The sequence below is a fragment of the Lactuca sativa genome, chromosome 6 (genome assembly GCF_002870075.4).
Source record: "Lactuca sativa cultivar Salinas chromosome 6, Lsat_Salinas_v11, whole genome shotgun sequence".
In the NCBI taxonomy this organism is placed as follows: domain Eukaryota; kingdom Viridiplantae; phylum Streptophyta; class Magnoliopsida; order Asterales; family Asteraceae; genus Lactuca; species Lactuca sativa.
Window position 1 is genome coordinate 4,283,802 of NC_056628.2, and position 26,685 is coordinate 4,310,486.

The 26,685-nt window shown below is 35.7% G+C and overlaps 3 protein-coding genes and 1 long non-coding RNA gene across 6 annotated transcripts; 1 reads left to right on the forward strand and 3 right to left on the reverse strand.

The window, feature by feature from the left end:
* Positions 1 to 6,381: 6,381 nt before the first annotated feature.
* Positions 6,382 to 8,697, reverse strand: LOC111886930 (uncharacterized). 3 transcript variants are annotated; one of them, XM_023883167.3, is made up of 10 exons: positions 8,540 to 8,697; positions 8,214 to 8,275; positions 8,005 to 8,079; positions 7,793 to 7,874; positions 7,614 to 7,684; positions 7,405 to 7,506; positions 7,206 to 7,295; positions 7,029 to 7,103; positions 6,853 to 6,957; positions 6,382 to 6,780 (listed from the first exon to the last, which is right to left on the reverse strand). In XM_023883167.3, exons 1-10 carry the CDS (start codon positions 8,592 to 8,594, stop codon positions 6,622 to 6,624), a joined length of 876 nt encoding a protein of 291 aa, XP_023738935.1. In that variant the 5' UTR covers positions 8,595 to 8,697; the 3' UTR covers positions 6,382 to 6,621. The 3 variants fall into 3 exon arrangements, with proteins under 3 accessions (XP_023738935.1, XP_023738934.1, XP_023738936.1); XM_023883166.3 differs by having other exon boundaries at positions 6,382 to 6,786; XM_023883168.3 differs by having other exon boundaries at positions 6,382 to 6,786; positions 8,005 to 8,095; positions 8,540 to 8,696.
* A 3,394-nt stretch (positions 8,698 to 12,091) lies between these two features.
* LOC111886892 (uncharacterized) lies at positions 12,092 to 13,126 on the reverse strand. Its single transcript, XM_023883132.3, has 2 exons — positions 12,839 to 13,126; positions 12,092 to 12,729 (listed from the first exon to the last, which is right to left on the reverse strand). The coding sequence occupies exons 1-2, from the start codon at positions 12,967 to 12,969 to the stop codon at positions 12,297 to 12,299; spliced, it is 564 nt and encodes a 187-aa protein (XP_023738900.1). The 5' UTR covers positions 12,970 to 13,126; the 3' UTR covers positions 12,092 to 12,296.
* A 6,280-nt stretch (positions 13,127 to 19,406) lies between these two features.
* On the forward strand, positions 19,407 to 20,333 carry LOC111886937 (uncharacterized). Its single transcript, XM_023883177.3, has 3 exons — positions 19,407 to 19,800; positions 19,901 to 19,954; positions 20,066 to 20,333. Exons 1-3 carry the CDS (start codon positions 19,485 to 19,487, stop codon positions 20,182 to 20,184), a joined length of 489 nt encoding a protein of 162 aa, XP_023738945.1. The 5' UTR covers positions 19,407 to 19,484; the 3' UTR covers positions 20,185 to 20,333.
* A 3,126-nt stretch (positions 20,334 to 23,459) lies between these two features.
* LOC122194774 (uncharacterized) lies at positions 23,460 to 25,249 on the reverse strand. The gene is made up of 3 exons (XR_006184611.2): positions 24,548 to 25,249; positions 24,357 to 24,472; positions 23,460 to 23,749 (listed from the first exon to the last, which is right to left on the reverse strand). It is a non-coding gene; the product is annotated as an uncharacterized LOC122194774 (long non-coding RNA).
* Between the last annotated feature and the right edge of the window lie 1,436 nt (positions 25,250 to 26,685).

Sequence of the window (26,685 nt, forward strand, 5' to 3'; positions counted from 1 at the left end):
AAGTTTATGACTAAAAGAGATTAATTAAACTTAAGGGTCTGGAATTGTAATTATAAGATAATTGCAATTTGGGCTATGGATTGCCTTATATTAAGGAGTGGACGAATTCTATGGGGAAACCCATTAGAAATCGTCCAAGGCCTTTAAGGAAAGGAGTCCATGGGTTGCTTAGGGCTTAAGCATCCAAATTAGGGTTTCCTTGTTAGATAACCCTAATACCCTCACTATATATAGAGCCCTTATGCCCCAAAAACGTGGACAAGCTTTCTTCTAGGGTTTCCACACGTTTTGGGCAGCCTCCTTCTCTTCTCCTCTTCATCCTCTTGCTCTTGGTGTTTGTGAACCATTAGAGGAGTGACATTTGTGACTCTAAGCTTTCTAAAGTCAATACAAGAAGGATTTGAGATTGTTATTGCTATATAAAAATCAAGGTATGGTCTAAACCCTAATTATATGTTATATTGATTATCATATGCTAGATCTAGGGTTTATAGTCTTGGATAAATTGCATGTACAATAGAGAAACCTAGATCCAAGAATTAGGGTTTGTATGAGCACATAGGATGTTCTTATGACCAAAACCCATCATCCATCACATAGGCTACGAATCCACTGCAGCTCTGATGCAAACTCTGCCTCGCCCTGGCAGCCGAACAAAATGCTGACCCACACCGGGTCCCCTCGCCATACACAGTAAGCACTCCCCCACTAGGGTCTCGCACAGTCACCAGCTGTCTCTCGCAGTCAATGACCACTCCAAACTTACTCAACCAGTCCATGCCCACGATGACACAGACATCTCCCATAGTGATAGGAACTAGGTCTATAGGAAAATCGACACCAAAAATCTCGAGCACACATCCTCGAATCACGTCGGTGGCATATACCGCTTTCTCATCAGCTATGGAAACCCTCACAGGTCGACTCATCACCTCTCGCTCAATGCCAAGGTGCTGACTAAAAGCCAGAGATACAAAAGACCGACTCGCACCCGAGTCAAATAATACCAAGGCAGGTACAGAATTCACAAGAAAAGTACCAGCCGCGACATCGGGCGCCGCGCGGACCTCTTCCGCAGTCAACTGAAAAGCTCTCCCACTAGCCCTCAGGGCCTTGGCCTTCACTGGTCGAGTCTCAGTAGCCCTAGCAGTAGGTGCAGATCCCTGGAGAAGCTGAGGACACTCGGCCTTCCGATGGCCGGTCTGGTTGCAATGGAAGCAAACCATAAATCCCTTGGGGAAATCCCTAGCGATGTGCCCCTCCTTGCCACATTTGTAGCAAGCACCTAATCGAAAGACCCCCTCATGACCATTGCCGCACTTTCCGCAAGTGCGGCCCTTCTGACCTCCTGTCCTCGAATCGGCGGACTTGGTCCGCTTGGCTGCCTGCTGGGACTGAGCCGGCCGCCAATCCACCCGCTGAGACTCGGCCTCCTCCCTGGCCTGGGTCTCCAACTCGATCTCTCTCTTGCGGGCATTTTCCTGGAGCTCAGCAAATGTCCAGTATGTCGAGTTCGATACGAACTCCCGAATGTCTCTCCTCAGTATACCCAAATATCGGCTCATCCGTGCCTGCTCAGAAGACACCTGCTCAGGGCAAAACATCGCCCTCTCATGAAACTTCCGGGTGACCACAGCAACTGAATCATTACCCTGCTTGAGGGTCAAGAACTCCTGAACCAATCGTTCCCTCTCCACCGGGGGAACATACTCATCTCGGAACATGGTGGTGAATTTCTCCCAAGTCACCGCTAAAATCTCCTCAAGAGTGAAGTTCGCCGTCACGAACTTCCACCAATCCTTTGCTCCCAGACGGAGCTGGTTCAAAGCGAACCGCACCCTCAGATGCTCCGGACATGAACACGTGTAGAAGCATCCCTCAATGTCAGCAATCCATCGCATCGCAGCGATCGGGTCCTGTGTCTCATCAAACTCGGGTGGTTTCGTGTTGCTGAACTCCCGGAACAACAACGAGTCACCTCCCTGAGGCCTGGCAGCAGCCACAGCTGCCGTAACTGCAACGGCTGCGGCCTCAGTCACCGCGGCGTACCGCTCATCAAAAGTCTCCAACAGCGTGGTCTTGATAGACCCAAACATCTCCGGAATCTCGGCCCAGATTGCCGCAGCCACCTCATCGTGGATCATCTGACGAATCTCCTCGTCACTCACACCGCTCGTCTCAGGTCTGTGGCGTGTCCCAACCATGATGTCTCTGAAATACAACATAAAAATATCAGAGACCCAATCGAGCATACTCGCACTCGATAACGCAACCCTACTCGACCTCCGATACCCAAAGGATTCTTACTTGGACTGCCCACTGATCCGGTGTCTTCAGTAGTACGGGCCCTATACTACTGACTACACCGCATCAGCGTTCACCCCAAGTCCTCCTCCTTGGACCCCGAATCACGAGTACTCTATTCTTGCTATGCACTGATTACCTACTCGCTCTCAAAGCATCTCATAGCAGCAGATTTCCCCTAGACTAAGGCATCACAAATCAGGCCACTCTAGTCCTAATATGAATACCTAGTCTACTCTAGCATGCATAACGTATTGCAACATATCTTATAACACATATTGTAAGGGTATTTTGGGGATTTTACCGTTCGAGCGCTGGCTGATCGTACACACTGCTTCTCCTTTGGTTATTACAAAATCTCTTATAAAAAATTTTTTATGCCTTTATTAATTGAAAAATTCCTCAAATCCTCGGTTTAAGTTCAGTTACGCCCGAAGGTGCATCCGAATCCCTCAAACCAAGGCTCTGATACCAACTTGTAACAACGTAAATTTTCAAAACAAAATTTTCATTTCTTAAAAACATGTTTTCATCCAGAACAAGCCATAAAGATCCAATGTATCATATCATAATACAAATCATATAATCCCAAGATCATAAATCCTCCATCAGTGTGTACAGATCACGCCGGCGCCTTCCCACGGTCCTCGCTAGTACCTGAAACACATAACACAACAACTGTAAGCATAAATGCTTAGTAAGTTCCCCAGAATACTACTTACGCACATACGCCTTTCTAGGCCCTGACTTCCGGTCCATGTGTCTCAGGGGACTTCCATCTCGACTCGGTAAACCTTCCGGTCCTACCTTACGGTCCTCATCACAATGCCTTCCGGCCCATAACATATATGCCTTCCGGCCCATAACATAATGCCTTCCGGCCCATATCAAGCATAGCATACATAGCACATATAAACGATTAACTTATCATATACGATGGATACAACCCATAACATATCCGACCATCCGGTCACACAATAAAACCCTTCCGGGTACAGTATAATGAGAAAACTCACCTCGTGGAAAGTCTAGAATCTCACGTGCTCGCTATCTCCGAATCCCAAACGAAGACTCAACCTCGCCTAATCATAACGAATACCATTTTAATTAATATAGACTTCCACCACTAGACTTTAACCCTTATTAACATTCCTCAGAGGGGTAAAAGACCATTTTACCCTCCCTTGACTCAAGGTCCACAAGTTGACCAAAACCCTAAAAGTCAGCAAAAGTCAACATCTTCAGTACGCGGGGCGTACAGACTGATGTACGCGGGGCATACATCGCCAACTCAATAATCGGGGTCTCCACCCAATACGTTGCGCGTACTGGGAGTTACGCCCAACGTAATAGTCAGATCTAGACACACTTCATTTCCGGTCTTAATCGGTTAAGCCATTACTTCAACTTCTAGATTCGGCCTTATTTAAGCATCCTTACTCATAAAGTCGGAACCTTTAAGCCTTGGCATGGTTGTAAAGGCTCTTACACTCCTTAACACCTTTCCATTTCAACTCAAGGATCTAGATCTCATGCATGGCTAATCATTCACGTCCAAGATTACATTTTTATGGATCTACAACTCAAATGGACCAGAAATATGATGGATCTAAGCTAATGGAGACCACTTGCTCATAAAGTCTCCACCTTTGGGACCAAAACCCTAGAAAATGGTCCATAAAGCATATCACAAGATCTACAAGTCAAGATCCGAACTTTTTACCTTAGAAAGAAGCTCCAACCTTTGCTAAGCCCGGATCTACACTTGAACACCAGCTCCTAGCCTTCACAATGGACTCTTCTTCTCCTTTGCTACCTTGAAATGACACCACCAAGCTTAGAACAGTCACAAAAGGGCTAGGAACGAAGGAAGGCTCTCTTAGGGTTTCTTTCTAAGGGATGGTGGCTGAGGAGCCAAGCCATCTCATTCCTTTTATAGCCAACAACTCAAATTAGGGTTTTGGGTCTGGAGCGATTACGCCCGGCGTAACCTTGGGTACGCCCAGCGTACCCGACGATGACGTGTTTAAATGAGGCGCGCGAGTACGCGCAGCGTACTCGCCCAACACAAAGGCCCAAAATGACAAATAAATAAAGATGAAGGGCTAATCGGTTGTACCTGAATTTCGGCTGTTACAGGGATCATAGATGAGTAGATTGGAAATCGTTGATGGTTATATGTCATTTGTGATTCTGTGTCTCATGAAAATGGCAAAGTGCAAAAAAAAATTATACCCTACTCGAAATTGCATGTTAGAAAATGAAATTGCAGGTGAGTTAGGTTGTGTTTGGCGCGCCACAGCTAGCTGATAAGCTAACTTGTTTTTCGAGCTTTTTTTATGTTGTCGTGTTTGACAAGTCAAAAAGTAGCTTATAAGCTAGCCTTTTGAAAAGCTACTTAGACTATGTTTGACGTACTAACTGAAAAGTTGGTTGTTAGCTGAAAAGATAAATAATAGTTGAAAAGCTAGTTGTTAAATAAAAAGATAGTTGATAGCTGAAAACTAGCTGATAAAAAACAATGTTTGATAAAACTATCTGAAAAGCTAGTTGAAATATATAGAATTACATAAAATGACATATAAGAATATGTGTTTCTATAATTAATTAAGGGGTGTATTTGGAAAATTTTAAAAAATCTCCTAAAAAGCTAGGATAAGTAGTTTTTCAAGAAGCTAGCTTATAAGCTACTTTTTGGCTTACCAAACATGACAACATAAAAAAAACTCAAAAAATAAGCTAGCTTTTTAGGAGCTTTTTTAAAATTTTCCAAATATACTCCTTAATTAATTATAGAAACAAATAGTCTTAAATGACCTTTTATCTAATTTTATATATTTCAGCTAGCTTTTCAGCTAGTTTTACCAAACGTCGTTTTTTATCAATTAGTTTTTCAGTTATCAGCTAGCTTTTTATTTAACAACTAGCTTTTCAGCTAGTACATCAAACATAACCTTAGTGAAATAGGAGGCGCCTTGCCTTCATTTGTTTTTTTTAGCTAAAAATGTCCCTTTCAAAAAAAATTGTTTCTTGGAAGATTATTAGGAATACCGTCTATCATGTTTTTCTAGTTAGCGTTCAATAGAATTAGCCCCCTTTTTATATTTCATCTTATTACTTCCTAATTATAGTTAAGTGTTCAATAGAATTAGCCCCCTGTTTATATTTCATCTTACTTCCTAATCATAGTTAAGCTTTAAATCTTTGCTATTTATTACTACTTCCGTCTCAAATTGATAGTTCACTTTTGACTTTTGAAGTATTTTTTCTTCAAATTTGACCTTAAATATTTTTGTGTTTGATAGATAATACTTGATGCAAAATATATGAATGGATTGTATTTTAAATGTTTTTTCATTGTTATAAGTTTTATGAAGTAATATATAACATAAATAAAAATATTTAAGGTCAAAGTTGAAGAAAAAAGATTTTAAAAGTCAAAAGTAGACTATCAATTTGGGACGAAGGGAGTATTAACTAATTAATCTTCTAATAAATACTAAATAACATTTCATTATAATTGTCAAAATTATTGTATTGTAATATATATTATTTTAACTCAATTTTTTGCTGTGTAATATTTAATTTTAAAAAACTGATATTTTTGTAAATATGACAATTTTGGACGATGTTTTATAATACAGTTCATAGTTCATATTAGATGGGATAGATTAGTAAATTATAGAAAGAAAAAACTTCATCTATTTTGGACAAGAAGGTTTTATTACATTTCAAAAATAGACCAAATAGTTAGTACTCCTTCCAACAAACATTTCTAGGTAAACGTTGTTATTATACAAAAACATCATCCATATCTTCATGTGAAGTTAGAATGAGCATATTGTTGTTTTATTACGTATAAAGACCATTTCTTAAAATATGTCGTGATCTAGTAAAATATAAAATATTTTAGATGTTAGAAGAATATGAAAAGCATATTTTCCTTGTATTGATGGTGATTATATCATCTAAAAATAAATTTAGACTTCGGAATCTCATTCCAAATCCCTTCATGAGACTGAATATTATTCCCCAACAAAAATTCTACTGACGGATCATTTGAAAAATATAAACCCATCATGCAATATCTATCAAGGGCACATATAACGAAATCAATTTCAGTTACAACGGAATGTGTTTTTCAAAGGTTGGGGAATGGAATTGGACAAAAAAAACTGAATTTACCATTGTTTCAAAATCCAAATCAGTCAGCTATGGAATGGTTCATTGAACATGAACAAGACTAACCATAAAGATATAAACGTTTTCACTATTCTACAAGTTGGATGATTGATGAGGGGCAATATCGTCTTTATATTAATTTAATTTGACCGTATGTCTCCTGGTCAACATTCTTGATTGTATTTGTTTCTCTGGATCTAAATTATCAGCAATCTCCTTCACACCGTCAAGAGAGAGAATTCCATTTCCACCACATGAGAGATGTCCATCAAACGACTTCCCAGCAAGCTTAAACTGTTTCTATAATTATAATACAAAAAGAAAAATTATAAAAACTCCATTAAATGAATTATAAAAAAGTCAAACCTGTGCAGTGCCAGATAACTTGTTTCCATCAGCCATATTGCAGAGGTACCACACTCCAAGATTAGTCATATCTTGTTTTTCTTCCAATGTCATTATCTTCCCATTCTGCAAACCAATTAATTAATAATAAAAACCAACACAAAAATGTGAATTAACAAAAAATAATAATAACTCACCAAACCAGAAATCATTTTATTTAGTGAATCCAAGTCATACCCTATTTGGGAAACATCAGCACGAACATCAGTCACCTGTTTTTACAAATTCAACAAATCCGTTATATATTTATATTTATATTTATATTATTATTATATAAAACCATGTAATATTCATGTTTAACAAATCAAATGCACCTCGTTTTTAATTAGTTTTGATATTTCAACTTGATCATCCAATTTCCCATCTAAATTTTCAATCCTCTGGGTCAAATGCCTCTTTGCTGCCTGATGAAACAAACACCAAAAAATTAAAAAAAAAATAAAAGAGTATGAATGTAGACATGATATGAAGTAATTAAAAAGAAAAAATAGTTTTTTATGCTTCAAAACTTACAGCGAGAGCATCTGTAACTTGTTCTAGATTTTTTGTCAAACTTGAAACAGCATTTGCCATGTTACTCTTGGTGACATACATGAGATCTGAAAATGAAAGACCCTAAACACAAGATTTGAGAGAAAAAAAATTGTCAAAAATCTGACATAATGAATTGAAAAACAATTTTTGTGAGAATCAAAAGTCAAAACAAAGCAATAAGCATATACCTTCCACCACATGTATCCATAGCCCACTGCCCCTAATGCAGCAGCAGGTACCACCATAGATGTTATATTACCTATATTTTATTGTAAGATGTTAGATTTACATTCACCAAAAAAAATGGAAATAAGAATTTAACCAAAAAGTGACTTTTTCAATGCCTTTGAAACAGTGTACAACATACCACTAGAACCCCCATTTAAAACAGTGATTTGATTTTGACGTGAAGAAGCTAGCTGTCTAACTTCCATTGCTAACCTTCGAACCTGTTTTTTTTTTTCAGAATTAAATTCAATTACCATATACTTGTAAACAAATTATAGAAAAGTTGAAATTTTGTAATTGCTTTATTGAAAACTAAAATTTTACATAAACAGATTGTGGACAAAACAATACCTGGCTAGCGATGGCATCTGAATAATCACCTTCAGCTCCATCTCCTTGTTTTCCTTCATATCCTTTCACTAAACCCTGTCCAATTGAAACTCTATTGGAATTAAAACCTAATCAGAACTTCAATTTTTGGTCTTTGGAAAACTGAATCACTTGAGATCACATGTATGTCAAATTGGCTAAATAAGCATCGAATTGATAGCATCGTTTACCTGAAGTTCGCCCAATACATCAGAAAGCTTCCCGTTTTTAAACAGCAATGTACCAGTGTACCCTGCAGACAAAACAGATCCGTATTTGCATCAATTTAACGATCCCCTTACACATACACACACATTGTATCTCTCCAACTCACGACCTAATGATTGTATAGACTTGATTAGCACCATTGGCGCAAAAACCACTGTATAAGCTCACGAATTGGGGCATGGAAGGTAGAATATATAATATGATCGACTTGATTAACATCTATGCAGTTGAAGATTATAAATAGGTATGGAACAGATGGAGGAGTATGATTGTGTAACGAAAAAGAAACCTGTTCCGACTAAGATGATGATCTTATAAAACCCCATGCCAGCATGCGTCGCCATAGCCGCTGTGGAATCCTACAGGAACGAAATCCAACCCTCGTTTCTGTCTGATGAACAACACTGACCGCTGTTCTAACACCATGCCAAAACGCCGTCGTCAAAGGTTTAGCAGCAGCCGCGTGATAGATCCACAATGTCTGGGCCGACTAATTGAACATGGGCCTGAATTTTTCAGGCTTTCTTGTTTGTATTGTTTGAAGGAAGTAAAGGTAAAGGCATAATTTTAAAGATTTATTATTTGAGCTATTTATTAAATCACTATATTCCCTAAGTGAATATGCATTTGATCTTCTTATTTATTACTAATAAAAATAAAAAAATGATCATCCATCAACAAGATAGTACCTCGCGAGTTCGTAAGGAGGGTCCACTTTCCAATAAAGTAACCTCGCAAGATCTTTTTGATGTCCTAATATTTAGCAAATGATAGTTCTTAGGCTGCAGGATGTAGTACGGTTTCAGAGAGTGCGGTTTTGTCATATAAGCAGCGAACACCACCCCCTGTGTGCGGTTTGGTGCAGTTCAAACCGCAGTGCGGCAAAAAATGGCCGCGGCTTGTGATTGGGTGTAGATAATTTGACTGTTTTGTGATTGGGTGGGGAGAAATTAAAGTTTTTATTTATTTATTTTTTAAATAAAGTATGGCACCACTCCTTGGGTGTGACAAAGAACCGCACTTTTGTGGTAAAAATGACGTGGCGCTTACGTGGCAACGAAGGGAGTGTGGTTTCGATGGCACCACACCCTCCAGCTTTATCTCCTATCTAATAAAAAGTGGCATCTCCTCGGCATATATTTTTTTAAAGTAAACTACCAAATATGTCCTTAAGACATTTGGTCAAGATTTAACGGATTCCATGTTTTAAGGAATTTATAGATTTCAAATTTGAATCTTTAAAGCTTATCAAAATTCAACACTTATCAACGATTTCTAATCATGATTTCTATATCTCGGCTCCTATCTCTCGGTTGTTGATCGCCTTAGATGGTTTGAATTAAAGTGGTTATTATGGAATTCAATTTTGAAATGTTGAATACCCTTTTCTCTTCCTGTCGTGATTTTCTTCGATCTGTTACTTAATGGTAGTGAGGCTAATGTTACCCGCTCTGGTCTCCAGTCCCACAATCTTTGCTCACCTCCTCATCTATCTATTAAAAGTAGATCGTGTTTGTCTTCTTGGGTTTGAAATTTTTATGTGAAGATGTATTATTTGTGTAGATACTCTAGACAACGTCGTAATGTGGAAGTGGTTAATGGGTTTGGCGTATTCTCTTGTCTCTTCGGATCTTCTTCTGCAACATTGATTCTCAACAACCGTTTTCTACACATGTAGATTAGTAATATTGTAGTTGGCTTTGATTTTATTATTTTCTTAAATCAATGCGGATAAATGTTCTCTTTTTTTGTTTATCTTTTCAAGATTTTATGTTTTAGTTGTGGGTGATGAAGTGAAGTTCAAAATAATATTGATGCTCGTTACGTGGAGAAATTGATGTTCAAGGTAAGTTCTCTCTAAATCTAAATATTAATGCCTATTACATGTTCGATGATATATCTCTTATAGTTGCACTATGTTTTTCTTTTAATTTGTTCTTTGCTATATTGATCATTGTTGTTCATTTATTGAATTATTTTGTTAGTATTGTATAGGAGGTCCCATATATGACAGACACAGAGTCTTTAGAGGAGAAAAATACATGAGTGAAGGGTTTAGGAAGGAAGAAAACCAATGAAAAAGAGCATTTTGTTTGGAAGGACGATATTATGGTGCCTTATGGTAGTTTGGTTGAATATGAGCATAAAGAAAGTTCTCGTGAATTCAATGATTAGGTTATTTATGATCCTAAACAGGTAACTATTGTTAGTTTTAAGAGTATATGTACTTTTTAAATCAAGGGTAAAATGGTTATTTGTTGATCATTTGTTCTTTTTGGGTTTGTTGGTTATTATAAGGGTTTTGGTTGGCTTAAAGTTTGAAGAACAAAATGTTTTGTATGAAGAAGTTGATCCAGCTAATGCTTATGCTCACATTCCTTGACGTGGATAAAGGTTATTTTGTCTTTTCTAGAAGGATAAGAATTTATAGTCTAGGGGATATGGGTAGTATGGTCTATTTCGATGTAAAAATAATTAATGTCATTTGTAATATGTTTTGGGCATCATATAAGCCTTATATAAAACTTTGTAGACCAGTTAATAATCGTTGGCTAAACTATGGCCCTATGTACCAATTCTTGATTTTTTTTGCATCAATTTTTAGTTAAAAAAAAACCCTCCAATTGTTATTTTTAATTTGTTTTGGCTACAAGATATATGGATTTATAAGATACATCAAGAGCACTCAATGGATGAGATTTCTTTGCTAATTAATGTTCTTCATCTCTTCTAACATAAGTTAAAGAGAAATTTATAATCCTAATCATCAGGTTCTTCCGAATAAACCTCATTCATATTGTTACTAATAAAAATGATTATTTGGTTGAACTAAGGTACCATTTATGAAATGCCCCTGCATGATTTGATTACTTTTTTACATTGTGGTAATATTTATATACTTTTTTGCTATTTCTAATAAAGCACTTAAATAACAATTGTCAAAAATAAAACGGGTGAATCCAAATTTTATTTTAAAGTTTACAACTATTTAAATACCTTTTTGTCATTACAAATAAAGCACTTGGATAACAATTGTCAATCATATGTTTTTTATGGAGTTTGATATATACACTAATACAAAAACATTAGAGAGTTTTAATCCGTCAGCTTACCCATTTAAAGGATAGAAAATTCATATATTTCCACCATCTAAGAAGTTTGATTTTGTGGGTTTTTTCAAAATATCAATTCAGATTTTTGTTATATGAAGTACAGTGTAATTTGAAATTTTTTCAAGACTTATGAAGTTTATTTATTAAAAGTACTTCGCAACGAATTCTTCGTTGTTATTTATATAACATATTTGAGCTTGATGAGTTGCTTCATTAAGGATGAAACATTATTTTTTTATGTGACTATGTATGTATGTTACTATATCTGGATGTAACTCTATTTTAATAGCATCCTATTATGTATGTCGATGTTTGTAAGTTAATAAATTTTTATAAATCTTTAATTTTTCATTACCATTTTTAATTAAATATAATTTTTCTTTTTTACCCGTGGGTTCCAACTTCCAAGGGTTGTAACCTAGTCTATTAATATGTGAGTTGAACCTTAGATGATAAATGTGTGCTCATATGATAAACTAAACTGTCGTTTCATAAACCATGTTGATATTATGTAGAGAAACTTATATCAAGTATATATGAAATGATCCATCATCCATGAATATAAAAGAAGAGTTGGATAAATCTTTAATGTTGCAGAAAGCAAACAAGCAAATTAAAATGATCCATAAACGTTGAAGAAGAGTTGGATAAATCTTTAATGTTGCAAGAAAGAAGCAACAAGTAAAACTTAGAACGATTTATATCCATCATTTGTAGTGAAAGAGCAATTAGCAACAATTAACTACTAGCCAGATGTGATCTTATAAAAGGACAAAAACAACATATAATGTTGGCCAAAACAAGACTATGATTAGTGATACTGTTTCCACAGCAAAAGTGGAAAAACAACCCATTGACATTGACATCCATTCCTGTTAACTACAACAGAGGATTTGGAACAATAACAACCATGAAAATCCACAAGAACAAACACTACCCATGAGCCAACCATTGCATTATATCATTACGAACAACTCCATTAAACCCAAAACTCTTGTTGCTGCTTGAAACCAATTCTCTGTACTGCATATTACTCGCAACAAGCTCTCGACGCCTCAACAACTTGGCAATAGTCGGATATGTTGTAAGCCAAAGATTTCTAGACGATGTAACAAGTCGCCTTCCAGATTCTCGATACCCAAATCCTCCTCTACTTTTCTGTTGAAATGATTCTATCAACTGCCTGTTTCTGTTTGGCATTCTCATCGTGTATGGGGGAAAACTTCCAGCTCGAATCTGGGCCACCGGTTCCATCTTCTCAAGCCACTTGAGAATCCAATTGCCCAGATTCCGACCTATTTCAATGTCTCTCCGTTGTACCTCGCGATGAACCTTCAGTGTTGCATCAAATACAGTTCGAGTTTTCCTGTTATACAACAGATTTTATAATCGAATTAAGTAATTAACCACAAAACCTAATCGAAGATCGAATGAATTTGTAAATATGAAAAACTACAGGAGATGAGATGAGACACCTGTGGAGGAATTGGCGGATCTTGGGGTGTTTAGGGCTAACAAGACGACGTTGAATGTGAAGAGCAAGCCTGTATGTTCTCTTTAACCCTAAGAAATACGCCGTCCCTAATGTAATTTCCCATAGCACCATTGTTATGCAAGAAGATCTTGGCTGAATTCTGTGTATGTAGTAGAAGTAGAATAGCGTCCCATTACTTTTCTTTCCCTGTTTCGTTTTCCCCAAGCCAACTTCGTCACTGCTTACAAAGTACAAACGTCCATGTCTTTCTAGTTTCTAATTTGCGTTAACAGGTAGGGGAAGTTTGGTTTATTGGACACTATCGCTACTTACTAAAGTCCACAAAAGAGGCCCAAAATCACAAAAGCCCGTTCTCCAGACTTGTTTAATTGGATATTCATATTCAAAAGTCAAAACAAAAGGTTGTTAGGTGTGGTTCTAACTTCTAACACCACATCAGTATAATCTAATTCTAATCCACCTCTTCGCCATCATCACACCACATGAATGGGGCATGGTGATCACTTGAGTGATAGATGTGAAGAGGAAGCAATCAAGAAAAAAAAAAAATTGGTGAGGAAGGGGAATGAGGATGGTCGCAACAACCCACACAAACAAACAATGTCCTACTTGCCATTTACGTCCTATATAGAGTGATCATTCTTTATTTTCTCTTGTTTTTTTTTTGTTTTGTTTGTACTAAAATAATGGGTAAAAATGATAGATGGTAAAATAATAGGTGAAAAATGAAAGAACTTTTCAAAATCATAAATTTATAATTAGATAACCTATTGAAATTATGAATATCTATAACTATATATATATATATATATATATATATATATATATTTGTTGTAAATATTATTTTTATTACAATATTACATGTTAACAAAACAATATTTATATCGGTCTAAAAAAATCTAAAATTCAAAAACAAATTTGCAAATTATTTTATGATTATATAAAATTAAATACATAACACACTCATAACTATATAATGCTAAATGGAGTGGGTCAATGACATCCACTCCACCTAGATAAAATTGTGCCATAGAGCATGGGCAAGCTGGGCGACCGCCCATTGGCCTCGTCAAATCTCAGGGCCCCCGTAAAATTACAATTAATGTATATGTATATTGGTATGGATGATATAAAATATTATATGCAACAAAAAACAAATGTAATTGGTTGAGATGGTTGATGCATCTTGATTGAGGTTTGTGAGGTTTTGTGTTGGAATCTTTTCTTTAGTATTTTTTTTTTTAATTTTTATAATTTTTATCTATTAATCTAATAAAAGGAAAAAAGACCTAATTAACATCCTATAGTTAGGGATTAGGGTTTTTTCTTCTTCTTAATACGATGTCGGCTTTCCAAGAGACGACGCCTCAACTTTCAATAAGCAATAATATTTGATGTCTCCTCGTAATACACGACTTCACACTTCACAGTAATTTTCAAGAAGGTAGAACCACATAAGCATCAATGGGTGAGCAAGAAACCAAAAAGTTGTCATATTATTTCTCTATTTGTTTTGAGGGTTCTCCAGTGATTAAATTTTTATGATATTTAGATTTGGGTTTCTCTTTACTCTTACTGATGGATTTTTTGCCCATGTGGACAGCAATGCCCCTGGCTCTATTTATCTGGCATTTGTTTATGTGTTTCTCTACGATGATTTGCTCCAGATATGGAATTGTTTATAAGATTTTGCTCTTAATTTTGGGATAATATATATCCTAGCTATTGGATTTTTTTGCCTTATGGACGGTTTTGCCCCATGCTCTAGTTTGTCTACTACTATGCTTTTTTGCCATGTTATGAGCTTTACTTACTGTGTAACGACCCAAATTTCACATCCAAAAATTTTCTTTTTAAAACAATACTTTAGAAAACAATTGTAATTAAAACACTGTCTGGTCAAACCATTTCATAACATACATCGTATCTGAAAACCAAAACATGAAAACAGCTAACTATCAGAGTACAAAATCCCAGAATGACTCATGGTGCGGAAACAAAGTGCGTGTATGATGTACCGCTACTACGCCAACTCCTTCCCCCTTGAAGAATAGGTACCTGAAAACAAAATTGTAAAACGTAAGCACGAAGCTTAGTGAGTTCCCCCATAATACCTCATATCATACAAACATACAATGAACAACTAAGAGATACGGGCATTGCCCACACTCATGAAGATACGGGCCTCGCCCACACTCCGCTATCAGGGAGATACGGGCCTCGCCCACACTCCGCTATCTGAGAGATACGGGCCTCACCCACACTCAGCTACTAAACCATAACATACAAGTATCACACAGACAACAAGTATAAGCAATTCTATCATACTGGCATATACCATAATCAAACTCAACTATGAGATACGGGCTTTGCCCACACTCCGATACTATCATATCGTCTATACGGGTCGGCCTTAGTGCCTTAGACCCGTTCCTACTGGAAGGAAACTCACCTCGAAAAGTAGCTACCGAAAATCTGACTGCTAGACGTCTGGCTGTTGCACCGGCAATCATCCGGCTACAAATCCATACACATAGATTAGCCACTCATAAATACCCTTAGGTCAATTGACTGACCCACCCCTGGTCCAAGGTCAACTCCTTGGTCAAAGTCAACTTCCAATTGACTGGACTCGCCGTGTCATGGCACAGACTCGCCGAGTCCTTCTCCTACTAACCCGGTCCTACTTGCCAAGTCCCTCTTCCCACTCACTGAGTCACCCTTATCTCACTACTCGGGACTATAGAACCGACTCGCGATCCGACTCACCGAGTCCAAGAACAACTCGCCGAGTCCCCACGAACAAATCTCCTACTCGCTTCCAAATCCTCACCAGAGCATCCCTTAAGAGGATTTGGGGTTCCGGGACTATTGCTACACGTTAAATTGCTAATTCCGCATGCAGATACGAAGGGTTGAACCTTCAACACTTAAACCCCTCTTACTTAGTGACAGTTCATATGACTCACCGAGTTTGAAGAACCACTCGTCGAGTTCCAGGCAATCTTCATAGGACTCGCCGAGTTGTTCTTCCAACTCGTCGAGTCTAAGACCATCTTCATAGAACTCGCCGAGTCCTTTCGACCCATTTTCGATACATACCAAATCTGAGACATGCAACGCTTCTAAACCATAGATCTATGATCCTAGGGCATGCTTATCACGTAAAGTTGCAAAATTTACGTGCATGCATGGCCCCATAAGCTCAAAAAGGCAAATCCAAGCTCTTTAAGAGGTCATATACTCAATAGGGACCCCAATAACTCCAACCACAGAGACTTTACACTTCTAAGATGTCCATAATGTCCCAATATGAAGTCCTTTCAGAACATAGAGCATAAATACATGGAGTTTGAGGTTTTAGGGCTTGAAAACCACTAGTTTGGGACAAAAAGGGGATCTAATGAACTAGTGATCAAGGTAAGAACTTTTCTACCTGAATGGAGGCTTCCCACAGTGTAGATTCTGGATCTACCTCCCCTCCTTGTACACTTCAACCTCTTCCTTCTTCTTCTAAGCTCCAAACCTTCTTCACAAAGCCAAAAACACTCTCAAGAACAATATGGGAGCTAGGGTTTCTTTCTACAGCTCTCTGGAAGTGTTAGGGACAAAGGAGGCCAAGTTAGAGCGTTTAAATAGGGTGTAAACACCCGGATTAGGATTTTTTCCCAAACAGGGTCTACTCGCCGAGTCCGGGGGCCGACTCGCCGAGTCCAAAGCTTAGACCCCGCGTCTCATCCCGCTTCTACTCGGCGAGTTGGTCCTTTAACTCGCCGAGTCCAAGGCAAAATGCGTAATTAAGAAATATTAATTACAAGGATTACGTACCAAGAACCAGGTGCTACATATTGCTTTCAATTTGTTGTTGTTTTCGTGTTTGGCTCCTTTGGATTGATTATCAAGCTCGTATTCTTTGTTTGTCCTTAGTGATGTTTCTTTGGTGTTGTATTTCAAGTTTATGTCTTATTTACATCTGTTCTAATTTTCTAATTTAAGAATTCTATTTTTTTTCTAATTTTCGTGTAGGCAAACTGAAATAGGAGGAGTAAACAACGTGATGGGAGGATGGTTCAAATGACGATTATACCCACTTTCACTTTAATTTGTAAATTTTTATATTGTGGGTTTGATTATATTGGTTGCAAAAACCAAAACTTTGGCAGTAATTGTGATTTTGGGTGTCGTAGCTGAAATATTGTGATGTAAAGATGTACGGATGTAGTCGACTATAATAATTTTTGTACACTGGCCGTTAAAAGCTTATACCATTCACTTTGATAATGAAAAAAAATGGGATTATTTACTTATTGTTTCAAATTGTCATCATGTATTCCATCAACTTTGAATGTCGGTAAAAGGGCCTTATTTTCAAATTTTCCATGGGCCTCAAATTGGTTTGAACCGGCCCTGATTAAATGGTGTTGATCGTAGAGATAGAGAAGGTGTGATGCATGCTTTTATTGTTCAAAGCATGTCATCGACATATGTCGGCATCATGGGATGGTGTATGCCGCCAGCATCATGTACCAAATGGGATGTTCACACGGTGTATTCTAATGTCATGTTTTCATGATCAAAAGTATCACGATTGTTTGACCAAGAAAATAACAATTGTGTCTTTTGGTTTTTACTGCCTATCAAGATCAAAAGGAGGTTGTATTAGTGATTGTGCGTAGGGGTGTCAAAAAAACTCGAACCCGATTAACCCGATCCGACCCTATCTCGAATAAGTTAATTAGGGTCGGTTTCAATAGGGATAGAATTTTAAATCGGGTTATTCGTTAGGTTTCGGTTTAGGGTTGATTTTTACAAAAAAAAACCGGGTTTCGGATTAACCCGAATAATCCGGTTAGTAATTCACAACCTTTACATATTCCACCGCTCTCTACTTGAACAGTACAAAAAGACTACAAACCCTTTGAAAATGTAAATTTTTGTGACTCTAGAAGCATACGAGGGTCAAGTAACTCCCATTGGTGAAGTTGAAGTCCAAAAAGATATAAAATCTCAAAAGTACTGGAGCAGCTGAGAAAGTAAAAATTTTATTTGATGGTTATTTCTACTTTAAACTAACTATAAACACGAATAAACAACATGATGTTGATCGTTAACTAGAGATTAAAAGTTCATATATTTAATATTTATAATGGAAAAACTCTTTTAGGTATTGTGGTATGCATGCTCTCTCATATGTTGTAATAACCATGAGGTCCATGATCTTCTATTTTTAATTTATTTCAATTTGTATGCATTCTTGATGTTAAGAAAAGAGTAAAAAAATGGTTTGAGTTTATATCAGATTGCACTCTTGAAAAAACCATATATATTATGTTTAAATTAAGTGTTTAGTCTATTAACCCGACTAACCCGGTTAACCCGACCCAATTAACCCGAAACCCGATTAACACGAACCCGACCAACCCATACCTTAATAGTGTCGGGTTAAATTATTTTTTTGTGAAAACCCGACTAATCCGACCCGATTAACCTGAAACCCGATCGGGTTGACCCGATTAACAGCCCTAATTGTGCGTTGTTTGCCTAGTCCTTAAAGTTATTTTTCATTTTTGAGTTTCATAATTTTTGTTCCGAAAAAAAAAATAAAAAGATTCTAAGAATAAAATATAGATTGAAAACGAAGCGTGTAAAATGTACAATTAGCTTTATCATGTGATCCACAATATGACATTTAAAAAAACTTATTTGATGGAGTATAAGATTAGACTTGATTAATAACTATATTAAAACTATTTTGGACTTGCATTTGCAATTATTGGACTAAACCTACAATGTAATCAATACCTAGGGACGAATTCGTAATTTGCTCTTGTACTTTGTATAATTTTTCTTCAAATTTATTTATCACTTAATTGATCTTTATATTCATTATTTATATATATCTATTTATTTATTCATACATTATGTAAAGTAAGATATGTATAATAAAAAGGAGTAAAAATCGAATATAGTTATTATACTTATTTTAACCTTCAAACAACATCATATTTATACAAATTTTAAAGAAATATATATGGTCATCATCATAACTCAACAAGTATTACAATAGTTTTAAAATCATATCATAGAACATTAGCAATATTTTAAGACTTATCAACATTGAATCTCGAAACATCATGTATGAAATTTCTCACGGTCAACCACTAAGCTTCTATAATTGAAACATCATATATGAAATTTATCACATCAACCACTAAACTTCTATAATTGGAACAATAATTATAAATACTCAGCTTTTCCAAGTAACTTGTGACTATGGAGATTCATTCAACTTCAATGATTTCACAAAAACCAAACAAATATGTTGATTACATAGAGTTATGCACCGTTTAATATGATCCGTTCATGACTAAAAAAGTATTGGTTAAATAAAGCAAGCGAAAAGTAGCTTTTCGAAAGGATTAGATTCTTAAGGGTAGTTTTGTTAATTTGTAAGCCTCAAGGGGTCTTGGGAAAAAGGTGAATGCCAATAGACCCTACCATAATAATCTTAATTTCGTTGGGCACAACGGGCACAAAAAGGAAGAAAAAAAGCAAAGCGCTTTAAAATACTCTCTCTCTCTCTCTCTCTCTCTCTCTCTCTCTCTCTCTCTCTCTCTCAAGTAAACATGCACCGTCAGTCACTAGGATCACCTGCTTCAAAGCTTCTCACCCATGGAGTCATCTTCGCCGGCGCCGGAGTTATCAAGGACGACATTAGTAACAGTTTCATTACAGAAGACTTCCAGAATCACCGGAAGGATAAATCAGCATCGTCTTCCTCCGGCGCCTCCGACGTCGACGAAGAACACAAGTCACAGAAGCCTTATCAACAGAAATCAATCTTAATATCTTCTTCTACGAGACTAGTTCACCTGATTCCACTCCTCACGTTCTTATGCTTCCTAGTCCTCTACCTATCCTCCCACGATCCTTCCCGAAAAGGTAATTTTACATTGTAAATCGATTGACGACATTATTGCTAATTGCAAGTGTATTCTAATTTTTGGCGATTTCTCTGTATACCGTTAATTTTACGCTTCAGATTTAACTCCGTTTAGTGGATTCACAACGCTTTCATCGAAGAACGCCAACATAGGTACACTATCAAATTACACCGCAAATGTTGTTTGATTTACAATTACTTATAGATTTTAATCAGAAACATCTCCTCTCGAAGTTTGATTCAGTGAATTGTAAAAATTGGCAGATTCAATGGACATCGGATTTCTGGAGATCGAGAAGAAGGATGTATTGGCGATCCGAAGCATGAGGAACTTGCAACAACAAGAAGGAGGACATCGTCTCCATCGGAAGTTCGGACATTAAACCCAAAACCTATACTTCTCCGCCGCTTCCTCCGTCGCTTCAAGCCTTCAGAGCTTCGCACGTGTGTAAAAGCTGAAAACCTTTGGTTATAATAGTATAGTACATTATAATTATTATTTATACATGCCGTTTCGACGTCGTTTTGTGCATGTGACTTTGGCATTTTCTGTAACCACATATTCATCGATCCATTTTTTATTGAGAAAAAAACTGGGCGTACACTACACGGTGTGTGAATTGTGACAAATGCAATGTGTGCAGCTAGCTAAAATGCGCACGTCTGAATGGTTTCAGACCCATCAAGGAGGGTGCTACGATGGCGCAATGTAGCGAATCAGCGCATGTTATCGTAGAAAAGATGCGATTATACCTCGAAAAAGAGAAAGTAAGTTAAATGGAGTACAGCTGGAAAATGCACGTATAGGACCGTTGCTGTACATTGGGGTTCGCGGTTGGTGTTGTTGACAGCTAGCGGACGAGGGCATTTTGGTAATTTTGATCATAACTGACGCAGATGCAATTTCATCAGGTGGACCCCGCACCACATATTTTACTATTTTTTCTTAAGTTTTTCAAGAAAGAATGATTCAACATGTTAATCCATTCAATGATATTAAAAATTGGTATCAGTTAAAAAAATCAAAATCAAAATTAAATAATAATAATAATAATATATCAATATAAGTTAAGGAATGATATATCACATACTAATTTAATAAACAGAAATTGTATTTGTTGGAGTATAATGATTGGTAGGTTTGTAAAAGATAAGATGTTTGAAAGAATCCAAAAGGATATCAATGATTTTGATACCCACCGATAATTAAGTATATATATTTTAGAAACTTTTTAAAGAGTAAATTACATGAATGATCCCTATGTTTTGGGGTAATTTGCACGTTTGGTCCCTAACTTATTTTTTTAACTCGTAAGGTCCTTACTATTTGTTTTTATTACTTACTTGGTCCATACTATTTGTTTTTATTACACGATTGGTCCCAGTTTTACCTAAAAATACTATTATTTAAGTAGGGGGAAATGATGAGGTAGGTAAGATAAGATGAAAAAGGTGGAATTGGAGGTGTGTTTATTTAAATAAATAAATAAAGCAAGGAAAAAATAGTCTTTTTAGGTAAGACAGGGACCAAGTACGTAACAAAAACAAACAGTAGAGACCTTCCAAGTTAAATAAATAAGTTAGGGACCAAATGTGCAAATTACCTTAAACCATAGGGACCATTCGTGTAATTTACTCAACTTTATATATATATATATATATATATATATATATATATATATATATATATATATATATATATATATATATATATATATATATATATATATATATATATTAAATGGGGAATATTAATTGCATTCTTTTCCTTTTATGTTTACCCCTCTTTTAATTTCGTAACATATTTTAGAATATACGGTTTACTACAAATAGAAGAATAGTAATATTATTTAATGCATTCAATCTATTTCGATGTTATAGCAATTAAACTGTATGTATTAACTAAACATTATTACATTGTTTCTTTTTACGAAAATTTAGAGGAGTAAATTTTGATAGATCATAGTAATTGGAAAGTTGGATTAAAGGTGGAAGGTTCAATATGTGGGTCCAGATATGTCATAATTTCTAAATCTTCTAATTAATAAGTAGGGTAAGTAAAACAGAAATTTTTTAATAAAATTTGAGTAAGTGACAATTTTGTTCCTTGTGGTCTGTATCTTTTTGCACGTTTAGTCATATTCTATAAAAATTGATTCCAATTTTCATGGTTTCAACTAGAGGTGTTTGCGGTGCGGTTTGGAGGTAAAACTACAAACCGTACCGCACATGCGGTTTGAAATGATTGGAAACCACAAACCGCACCACGAATGTTCCAAACCACGTTATGCGGTGCGGTTTGGTGCGGTGTGGGCGGTTTTGGTGCAGTTTGATAGGCGACTTTTCAAATTTAAGTATGAGTATATAAATATTAAGTTATTGTAAACAATATATTGTACATGTTTTTACCTAAGACTACGAAGATGAATAACAAACATATATATATTCTCTCTCTCTCTCTCTCTCTCTCTATATATATATATATATATATATATATATATATATATATATATATATATATATATATATATTCTAAACAATATACTGTACATTTTCGAACGTATAATTAAAATAAAGAAAAACATATAAAGAATTAGCAAAAATATCTAATTTATTAAGCGAAGCCCCATCAAATTCGCTTAAACAAAAGTTTGAAATTTGCATCCTGCTTCGATCTATTTTTTCGTATGTATGACTAAATTAGTTATGTTCTTTAATTATTTTATACTAAATTGGTTATATATATATATATATATATATATATATATATATATATATATATATATATATATATATATATATATATATATATATATATATATATATATATATATATATATTACCCGCGCAATGCGGCGGCGGTGAATAGCTTTTTTCGACAATTAGTTCCATTCGTAAACATGTTATAACAACAAATCATATTTTAATATGGTTAAAATGATAATTTGATAGTTTCTTTTTGGTGGGTAGATAAAAATTGTGTTTTATATAAAAATTGGTTTTGATTTCGATAAGATGTCATATTTCAAAAAAAACACCGTTCGGCGAATAGTTTTAGTTTTATAGTGGTGATTCGTTTCTTTATTGTAGACGGTGAATATTAATTTTGGTGAAGTTTTACGATGATTAATTTTCTTTTGGATACATGTGATATTCTAAATAACATAAATTACGAATATTTAAATATCAATTGCAATGTTATAAGTATTGTCTGTTTTGGATTAAAAATAATTATACCTTTCTATTTTCATTTAAAAATATAAGCAAATTGATATTTATGGTCAAAAATATAAATAATTTGTTTTAGTTGAAAATAAAATTATCTTAAATGAAATCATAGTTTCCCAACAAATTAATTAACAAAATACTTAACCTAAAAACAAAATCGAAAACCAAAATATAACCGCATAAGGTGAACCCGCCAAATCAATTACTAATATCAAAGAAAGATACATGAGCATTAACAACAAAAAAAAACTTTCATTCACAAATGGTATAATGCATAAATAAAGCTTATTTTTTTCATTTACATAGAAAATATTAAGAACAAAACACTTCCATGTTCTTGTACATGATACATACAAAACAAAGAAGAAACTATTATTCATATGGAACCTTCAAATATAAGAATGATACAATAGTCAAATATGTATATGATAAAATTCGAAACAAATCAACCCAAATTCACAAAATTTTGTCGGTTAAATTTTTTTGTTGTCCGACAATAAATGAAACCAAAAACTTATGCATTGCAATTTTCAAAAACAAAACTTACAAATGGGTTTACCCCAAACAATAACAAAAACTTACATATTGCAACTTTAAAGAAAAAACTAAACACTCAACTACAAGAGCTCTAAAAACCCAACAAGAAGATCATATTCAGATCTTAAGAAGCTTACCCACGATTTCTTTGAGATGTCGGTTTATATCAATCCATTTCAAGTCCTGTAAACACACATAAACACAAAGTTAGACATACACATAGATACAGGACGATGGTCAGCGTTTTAGAAGGAGGCAGAGAGGAAACTAATATGTGGAAGCTATGAGGTAGCTTTTTGATAGAGAGACAGAAAGGGGCAGTGCAAAGAACGATAACAAAGGTGGTGGTTTTAGCAAACAAAGATAGCCACGGAAGGAGAAAAAAGGTAGTGTATCGCAACAACAATGATCTAGGATTTTTTAGAAACAACTAATTGACTCTTGGTGATTTGCAAGATAAACATAGACTCATACAAACACACACAACCAAATTGAGAAACGATAAGGAAAGAAAGTAATACCTTGAACTAAACAAATTAACAAGCTCTCTGGTTGCTTATTTCTTTAAGAGCATCAAACTAACTATGAAATTTTCAAATATAATAAGAACCTCTATTATCAATTGCAAAGATACAGTCATAAAGAGAGTAACAACTATATCTGACATTTGTGTTAATTTTCTAGATCTGATGCAATTTCATCTACTGGAAGGACTTAAATGAGAGAACTTGAAACCAACATTTCATGATCAGCTACAATGAGAACAAAATCTACAAAACTAACATCTCACCTGCAAATCCCACACCAATATCCGATATTCAAATGATGGAGTAAAAACCCCAAACCCAATCCCCAAGAAAAAACAAACAACATATGACCTTCAAACACAGATTCAGATTAACCTATCTGCAATTTTTTGGGTTTAATTAAGAATCAGTTCTAAATGAAAACTAAAATCGGAAACTATTAAAGAAAACCTACATGGCTTCGAATGATCTGTCGAATCTTTGAGGAGTCCACATCGGTTTCAAGGTTGAAGCGGCGATGCATATATCCTTAGGTTTCCAACGAGTGATGGAGATCTGAATGAGGTGATGGTAGTAATGAAGTAGTGAAGACGAAGGTGTTGATATGTGTAGGGTTTTAGAGATAGGTCTTAATAAGGTGTAGAAGTGGTAGAGGTGCGTTGGGATGGGTAACAGTAGATATTGGTGAACAGCGAAACGTAGGTGAAGGAGGGTAGAGGCGAAAAATTATTGGGTGGTGATGATAGACGGAAAGAGGCAGAGTGCATACGTTGGTGGTCAGACTGTTCGTGGTTAACGTTAATTTGAGAGAAGTAGGTAGGTGGCAGAGAAGGCGAAACATGCGTGACTGTGGGTGGTTTAAGGCGAAAGGAGGCAAAGTGACGTCTAAGGTTTCAGTGGTGGTGGAGATTATGGAGGTGACAGAGTTGTGCGGTTGTGTTGCTGGTGAATTCCAACAGCTAGGGTTTTTCCATTGAATGGAGGAGATAATGCGATAAAGGGATTTAAAAGCCGGTTATGGTTGTTGACCGATTAAACTGGCTGAAAGAAGGCCAGATCGGCTTCCTTGAGATAAATAAGGATTTTAACCTGTGGATTAAATAGCTTAGTCAAAATTCATGCATGGGTGATTGTACACTAAGTTTAAAAATTTAGACGATTTCAAATTTAATATTATTTTATTGATAGTTAGTTGTACTATTAGCTTAAGGGTTTGGACGTCTTAAAAAAATATTAATATTATAATCAATCTATTTTTAGAAATAGATAGATTTGCTTTATAAGATATATATATATATATATATATATATATATATATATATATATATATATATATATAGTGCGGTGGTGTTGTAATTAAAAACCACGAACTGCACCGCGTAGTGCGGTTTGACCAAATTACTATCCGTAAACCGCGCCGCATTTGTTTTAAACCGCGTTATGCGGTGCAGTGTGGTGCAGTGTGGGCGGTATATACGGTTTGGTGCGGCTTACTGCACACCTCTCTTTTAAGGGTTCTTCCTTGCCTCTATATACCACTCAATAAATTTATCAATGATCATCAAGAATTTGAAGACCTTTAATGAAAACAAAGTGTTATGAGATAACAATCTCACAAATAACTCCATAAAAACGGTGGCTAGTATTTTAGCAATTATCTTGTAATTGCACCCAATTAAGCTTATAAAACAAAATTTTGATGCAAACATTGGTTCAAATATAAGATATAAGCAGAGGTTCTAAAACCATTTTCCATAAAAGAGCAAGGTAACGAATTGTTTTGACAACATCAAACCATATTATAAATGTATAGAATCATCATAAAAACAATGAAAGTCTAAATTATGAAATCTCAGTGATGCATGTGCGATACAGTCAAGCCGGGTCATTCAATCTAGCAACAGAAGTACCTGAAAAGCATTTTGTCACACCCCCAAACCGGAACGACGAAAACGTTCGAAGGTGGATGATGTACCACCCGTAGATCCGGGCTAGTCAATTTAGAGATAATAGGGGTCAAGAATGAATTTTCGACAAAAGATTATTTAGAATAAGTAGTCTTAACCAAGTTGTATAATATGTCTCAAGGGTTCCGTACATATACAGAACGCCGAAATCCGAGTTATAACAAAGAAGTTATGGTCCGTCGAAGTTTTACGGCAAAACCAGCACACCACCGGGAGACGTAAATAGTGAATTTACGATGGAGGACCTTTTAGCCTTAGTGATCTAAACCAAAGTTGTAGTATACATTAAATCGAGAACATCCATAAAAAGAACATCAAAATCTGACTTCGTATGAGGAAGTTATGATTTTTCTAAGATTTGGCATAGCAGTGCACGACCCGAAACTCGAATTTTAGTTTGAGCGGTTTTTGGCTTACACAAACTTAATGAGAGTTGAAGATCTCATTAATAGGAACTCAACGGTAAAAATATAGACGAAAACGGAGTATGTATGAAGGAGTTACGAATTCTCACCGGTCATTTAACAGTCTAATCTCCTCCTACTGTTAAATTTAAGATCGGCCGAGAACTAGCCGACGGAGTCTAAATTAAAGTTGTAGATCAAGTTTTTACCTACGCGTGGAA

Coding starts and splice junctions, on each gene's coding strand:
- LOC111886930 (XM_023883166.3), bottom strand. CDS start 8,594: ATGGCGACGCATGCTGGCATGGGGTTTTATAAGATCATCATCTTAGTC. Junction 8,276..8,539: donor CATCATCTTAGTCGGAACAG/GTTTCTTTTTCG, acceptor TTTTGTCTGCAG/GGTACACTGGTACATTGCTG. Junction 8,080..8,213: donor ATGTATTGGGCGAACTTCAG/GTAAACGATGCT, acceptor TCAATTGGACAG/GGTTTAGTGAAAGGATATGA.
- LOC111886892 (XM_023883132.3), bottom strand. CDS start 12,969: ATGGTGCTATGGGAAATTACATTAGGGACGGCGTATTTCTTAGGGTTA. Junction 12,730..12,838: donor ATCCGCCAATTCCTCCACAG/GTGTCTCATCTC, acceptor GTTGTATAACAG/GAAAACTCGAACTGTATTTG.
- LOC111886937 (XM_023883177.3), top strand. CDS start 19,485: ATGCACCGTCAGTCACTAGGATCACCTGCTTCAAAGCTTCTCACCCAT. Junction 19,801..19,900: donor CCACGATCCTTCCCGAAAAG/GTAATTTTACAT, acceptor TTTACGCTTCAG/ATTTAACTCCGTTTAGTGGA. Junction 19,955..20,065: donor ATCGAAGAACGCCAACATAG/GTACACTATCAA, acceptor AAAAATTGGCAG/ATTCAATGGACATCGGATTT.